This window comes from Macrobrachium rosenbergii, chromosome 59, assembly GCF_040412425.1.
Source record: "Macrobrachium rosenbergii isolate ZJJX-2024 chromosome 59, ASM4041242v1, whole genome shotgun sequence".
Lineage (NCBI taxonomy): Eukaryota > Metazoa > Arthropoda > Malacostraca > Decapoda > Palaemonidae > Macrobrachium > Macrobrachium rosenbergii.
Genome location: NC_089799.1, coordinates 6,029,751 through 6,036,060, shown reverse-complemented (window position 1 = coordinate 6,036,060; position 6,310 = coordinate 6,029,751). Strand labels below are relative to the sequence as shown.

The 6,310-nt window shown below is 38.2% G+C and overlaps 1 protein-coding gene across 1 annotated transcript; it reads right to left on the bottom strand.

Moving 5' to 3' along the window:
- Nucleotides 1-4,996: 4,996 nt before the first annotated feature.
- On the bottom strand, nt 4,997-5,572 carry LOC136837430 (tol-Pal system protein TolA-like). Its single transcript, XM_067102209.1, has 2 exons — nt 5,418-5,572; nt 4,997-5,204 (listed from the first exon to the last, which is right to left on the bottom strand). The coding sequence occupies exons 1-2, from the start codon at nt 5,570-5,572 to the stop codon at nt 4,997-4,999; spliced, it is 363 nt and encodes a 120-aa protein (XP_066958310.1).
- Between the last annotated feature and the right edge of the window lie 738 nt (nt 5,573-6,310).

Sequence of the window (6,310 nt, the reverse complement as noted above, 5' to 3'; positions counted from 1 at the left end):
GATGAAAACATTCATTTGTGAAAACTTTTAACCTAGGATCATTCATTCTCTCAAACAACACTGATCGGGCAATGGATCTAGCGTACCGAATGTCAAAATAGACTTATCAATTTCTGTGCGTGTAATTATAAAGTGAACGAAGGGCCAGCGTGTTATTGTGTGTTATTGTGCCGGCGTTGTCTGTCCGTCCGCACTTTTTACTGTCCGCCCTCAGATCTTTAAAACTACTGAGGGTAGAGGGCTGCAAATTGATATGCAATCATCCACCCTCCAATCATCAAACGTACCAAATTGCAGCCCTCTAGCCTCAATAGATTTTATTTTATTTAAGGTTAAAGTTAGCCATAATCGTGCGCCTGGCAACGATATAGGCCAGGCCACCACGGAACCGTGGTTAAAGTTTCATGAGCCGCGGCTCATACAGCATTATACGGAGACCACCGAAAGATAGATCTATTTTCGGTGGCCTTGATTATACGCTGTAGCGGCTGTACAGAAAACTCGATTGCGCCGAAGTTTCTTCGGCGCATTTTTAACTTGTTTTATTTGAATATTACAATAGGTAAAGTTTTGTGTGTGTGTGTGTGTGCGTGTGTGTGTGTATGAAAGAGAGACAGAGAAGGAGAAAGATTATATTTGCACATTTTCCTCAGCAAAGAAAGAAATAGCACTTTAGGTAAATAATGATAAAACCGCTTGGAATCTCAACAGAAAACGCCTGTCTGTACAGACACAATTGCATTAAGCAATCGTGTCGTAACATTGTAATATGAACCAATAACAGTTTCGCAAGCTGCCTGTTAATTTATCTCTCTCTCTCTCTCTCTCTCTCTCTCTCTCTCTCTCTCTCTCCCTGTCGACTCTCCTACACCGGTAACATTATTGGCAGGTTTCTTTTACCCGGCGTCTACTGTAAGCGGCCACTCAGGTCGATATTAAACGAGTCTGGATTACATCGTACATCAGCCACTTCGGCCGATTTTTTGCGCGCCAGATCTAATATCCTTCGCGTAGACGGCTCTGTTATATTGGTTTTTGATTGTTTATGAAGTCGGAGCTCTTGCCCGCCGGGAGGATAAGTTTGTACTTTGGCGAGAGAGGGAATCGTAGTTTTCGCGATGTAATTGTATATTATTATATATATTGTCTTTGGAGTTGGCCTGCTGTATCAAATAGTGATGTATTATCTAATAATTTTTCTGTCTATCTATTTATCTATCTATCTGTATACATAATACATATATATGTATGTATTATATATTATATATATGTATATATACATATATTATGCTATATATATATATATACCTACATCATAACAATGCAATGAATAGGACCAAGAGTGACTATTGAAAATATTTTTCAAATTATCGCCATTAGTAATGTAATCTCTGTATGCGTCAATAAGCAATTGCGTGGGAAAAATATCCTCTTAACAAACTGACACTAGTGGTATCTGTCGTTACACTATTCTGAAACTGCGCATGTGCGCCAAAACTCATTGAGAGACAGGATTCAGTTGCCATAGATTTTGTAGTTGATAGATTTTGAGGATATTCAAAATCGCTTTTATCAGCATGAACGTGAAGTTATTTGTCACAAAAAACAGTAAAATGAATTTGTGGTTCCTTCAGTATTGTGCATTATTATTATTATTATTATTATTATTATTATTATTATTATTATTATTATTATTATTATTATTATTATTATTATTATTCAGAAGATAGACACTATTCATATGGAAAGAGCCCTCAGGGGTCATCGACTTGAGATTCCAGTTTCCAAAGAATATGTTATTATTATTATTATTATTATTATTATTATTATTATTATTATTATTATATTATTCAGAAGATGAACACTATTCATATGGAACAAACCCTCAGGGGCCATCGACTTGAAATTCCAGTTTCCAAAGAATATATTATTATTATTATTATTATTATTATTATTATTATTATTATTATTATTATTATTATTATTATTATTCAGAAGATGAACCCTATTCATATGGAACAAGGCCACAAAAGGGACAACTGACTTAAAATTCCAGCTTGCAAAGAATGCGGTGCTCATTAGGAAGTAAGATTCGACTTTCGCAAAATGCAGAACAAGAATATTCCATTATTTGGAGAATCTTAGGAGAATGATACGAGGTGATTCACTGTAACTGTTCTTTTTGTAACGTTGCAAAAACAACTCTGTGTATGTGTACGTATGCGTGTGTGTTTGTGTATTTGTGTGTTTGTGTGCATATGTGAGCCCGCTCCCAAAACATGCGACTAAAACGAACTGGACAACGGAGCATTGTTACGATTTGCATGCCGGGACGAGACCCTTTTAATAAAAAGAACCACGAATAAACAGATTCCGTGATATTCAGTCTATGCCCTAACTATTTAGATTCGTGCAATGCGCGACTGTTTAAACGCCGTGTTGAAAGCATGACCACCACCCTAATAAAAAAAAAACACGCGCGCGCAAAAATCAGCGTGACTGTTGACAACCAAAGAAATGTCATTTCTGAAGACAGTTTCGAAAACAAGCAGATTCTAATCACAGGGTAACAAATGGAATTCCTTTCTGCTTTCTTGGGATGTTATTTTGGCTTGCTTGGTCTAAAAGAGACGTCGGGTAATAGAGAGAAAAGCCTTCCCCTAAGGCTTTGTCAGTTTTACATAAATTGCAAATCTCCGTGGAGGGGGTAGTGCCGTCAGTGCACCTCGTGCGGTGCACTGTAGGCATTACTTAAGGTTCTTTGCAGCGTGCCTTCGGCCCCTAGCTGCAATCCCTTTCGTTCCTTTTACTGTACCTCGTTTCATATTCTCTTTCTTCCATCTTACTTTCCACCCTCTCCTAACAACTGATTCATAGTGCAACTGCGAGGTTTTCATCCTGTTACACCCTTCAAACCTTTTACTGTCAATTTCCGTTTAAGAGCTGAATGACCTCATAGGTCCCAGTGCTTGGCACATGAATATGGTCCATCTTCTGAATAATAATAATAATAATAATTGGATTTCACGTCAATGGCCCCTATGGTGCGCTTGTTCCACATGAGTAGTGTTCACCTTCCGAATAATAATAATAATAATAATAATAATAATAATAATAATAATAATTAATAATAATGACGGAAATAAGGACTAACTTGGAAGCTTCGGTAAGCGGTTCCACAAGATTCCACGAGGCTCCATTGAGAATTCCACCGAGTATTCCGCTCCGATTCCTCGCTGAGGCTTGACTTCGACTGAGTGCTTCGGAGCCAAGAAATCCATATGCATAGGCAGAGATCATCATTACTTCGGGCATTTCTCTAAGAGACGACGAAGCCACGCGTTCTTCTTCCTCTCCTTCTTCTTCCTAGTGCTTTCATCGGCTCGGGACGAGTGCTGATTGGGGACCTAACGAGAGAGAGAGAGAGAGAACAGCAATTACGTCATTGCTTCTAGGTCGTTGCTTTTCACGGCGGTATCGTCCTTTGATCTCGATGGGTTATGAATGAGAGCAAAGGACAGATTTGTCTCCATTAGCGGGATTATTTCTAATAAGTTCAAGAGAAGATGCAATGCATTGCTGCCCTGATAATCTTCTCCTTGCATTTTAATACATTTTTATCTGTTTATTGGTTTATTAGTTTAGTTTTTCTTTTTTAATAAATGAGTTCTCTTCTTTCTGCATTTCCCTTTACCACCTCTTACTTCCTTCTAATGAACACCTTAATATTCTTTGGAAGCTGGAATTTCATGTGAATGGCCCTTGTGGTGGGCTTGTTCCATATAAATAGAGTTCATCTTCTGAATAATAATAGAATAATAATAAAATAATAATAGTAATGCGTAATAAAAATCCACAATTTTATAGCATATATTAACTATATAATTGCGGATTTTTATTACACAGACTGTTTTTCACGAAATTATGAATCTTTGCGAATAATAATAATAATAATAATAATAATAATAATAATAATAATAATAATAATAATAATAATAATAATAATAATAACTGAGCCTTTATCCAAAAATAAGAAGGTGCCTTTTGGTCACTAATTGATATCTGTTTCAAGAAAAGAATGAAATTATTTCAAACGAGGATTTTCCTGCTCATTTCCAACATTTATCAAGAATAGATAAACAAAAATAATAATTTTCATTTTCAGCTGTTCGCCAAATTAAGAATTTGGTGTTTCAGTCACTGACATAATTTTCAAGAAAAGATTTATAGATAAACTGAATTAAATGATTTCAAATAAGGATTTTCATACTCTTTTCTAAGCAATGTTATGTAAAAGCATAAACTGCCAATAACATTTATCAAGAATGCCTATAAAAAAAGGAATTTGTAAGTTCTTCAGAGAGAATGTAATAGAAATTGACTCTCGAAACTAAGATTTTTGTTAATTCTTGATAAGTAAGTAAGAGAGAGAGAGAGAGAGAGAGAGAGAGAGAGAGAGAGAGAGAGAGAGAGAGAGAGATTTTCTCTCAGGAGAAGAAACACGCGTGCCTTCGGGTTAAAGGCGTTTTCCAGCTAGGACTTGTGTAAAATAATGTCAGAGGCACAAAACCCAAATACATCCGAGATATTCCACCAGTCATTAACCACGAGGTTCTGCTGTTTCTGCTTCTGCTTCTCTTGCTTCTGCTACTGTTGCTTTTGCATCTGCTTCTTTTTCTGCTGCTCGTGCTGCTTGTTCTTGTTCTGCTCCTGCTGCTTTATTCTTCTGCTTCCTCTTCTACTGCGCCTGCTGCTTCTCTTTCAGCTTCTTCTTCTGCATCTGCTGCTTCTGCCATTCCTTCTGCTTCTGCCTCTGCTTCTGCTCGTTCTGCTCCTGCCGCTTTTTGCCTCTGCTTCCGCTTCTGCTTCTATTGCGCCGGCTGCTTCTGCTTCAGTTTCTTCTTCTGCATCTGCTGCTGCTTCTGCTTCTGCTACTCCTTCTGCTTCTGCTTGTTCTGTTCCTGCTGCTTTTTGCTTTCTGCTTCCGCTTCCGCTTTTACTGCGCCTGCTGCTTCTGCTTCAGCTTCTTCTTCTGCATATGCTGCTGCTTCTGCTTGTTCTGCTCCTGCTGCTTTTTGCTTTCTGCTTCCGCTTCCGCTTTTACTGCGCCTGCTGCTTCTGCTTCAGCTTGTTCTTCTGCACATGGTGCTGCTTCTGCTACTCCTTCTGCTTCTGCTTGTTCTGCTCCTGCTGCTTTTTGCTTTCTGCTTCCGCTTCCGCTTTTACTGCGCCTGCTGCTTCTGCTTCAGCTTCTTCTTCTGCATATGCTTCTGCTACTCCTTCTGCTTCTGCTGCTCGTGATGCTTCTGCTCGTTCTGCTCCTGCTGCTTTTTGCTTTCTTCTTCCGCTTCTGCTTCTATTGCGCCTGCTGCTTCTGCTGCTGCTTTTGCTTCTGCTTCTGCTACTCCTGCTTCTACTGCTGCCTCTGCTTCTGCTCCTGCTGCTGCTCCTGCTGCTGCTTCTGCTGCTGCTTCTGGTGCCTCTCCAACTGCTTCTGCTGCCTCTCCTGCTGTTTCTGCTTCTGATACTGCTGCTTCTGCTGCCTCCACTGCTGCTTCTGCTCATTCTGCATCTGCTACTGCTTCTGCTTCTGCTGCCCCTCAGGGAAAAGACAAAATGTATCAGCAGGAGGTGATGGCGTTCGTTTCAAATGTCAGATGTTGGTGTAGCTACTCTCGGCGAAAATTACGTCACTGGGGTGCTTTTTATTGGGACGGGGGCGGGGGAGATCTTGTGATATTCGTGATTTCAGGTTTTTAAGGAGTTTTATTAAAAATTTTTCCGTCTTTTGTTTTTTTTTTATTTTTGCCAGTTTGGTCTTTTTTTACCTTTAGGAGACAGGCAAATTTTTCTGCACCACAAAATACAATATTATATATATATATATATATATATATATATATATATATATATATATATATATATATATATATATATTATATACAAATATATGAATAAATATATTGTCATAAACTGGTCGCCTTGGTTGGGAGAGAATTGAACAAATTTAAAACTTATGACTGCAAAGGAACCAAGTGTGCCCTGCTTATGAACAAAGGAAAAGTTATTTGAAACTTACCTTAGATTTTCCCTGGATTTACAATTAAAGGAGGAAGGTCGCCATTTGGAATTAGAATTCTTTTACAATTTAAAGGGGTTTATTTACAGAGATTAGCAAATAAGCAAGGAGACAAAACAGAATGCAAAATGTTAGCCAATGGGCAGACTCATTAATTATATGCAGAGAACAATAATGCAGTGATTGGCAACAAGCAAGCTAAGTCATAAGGGGGCCAGTGTACAATACAAT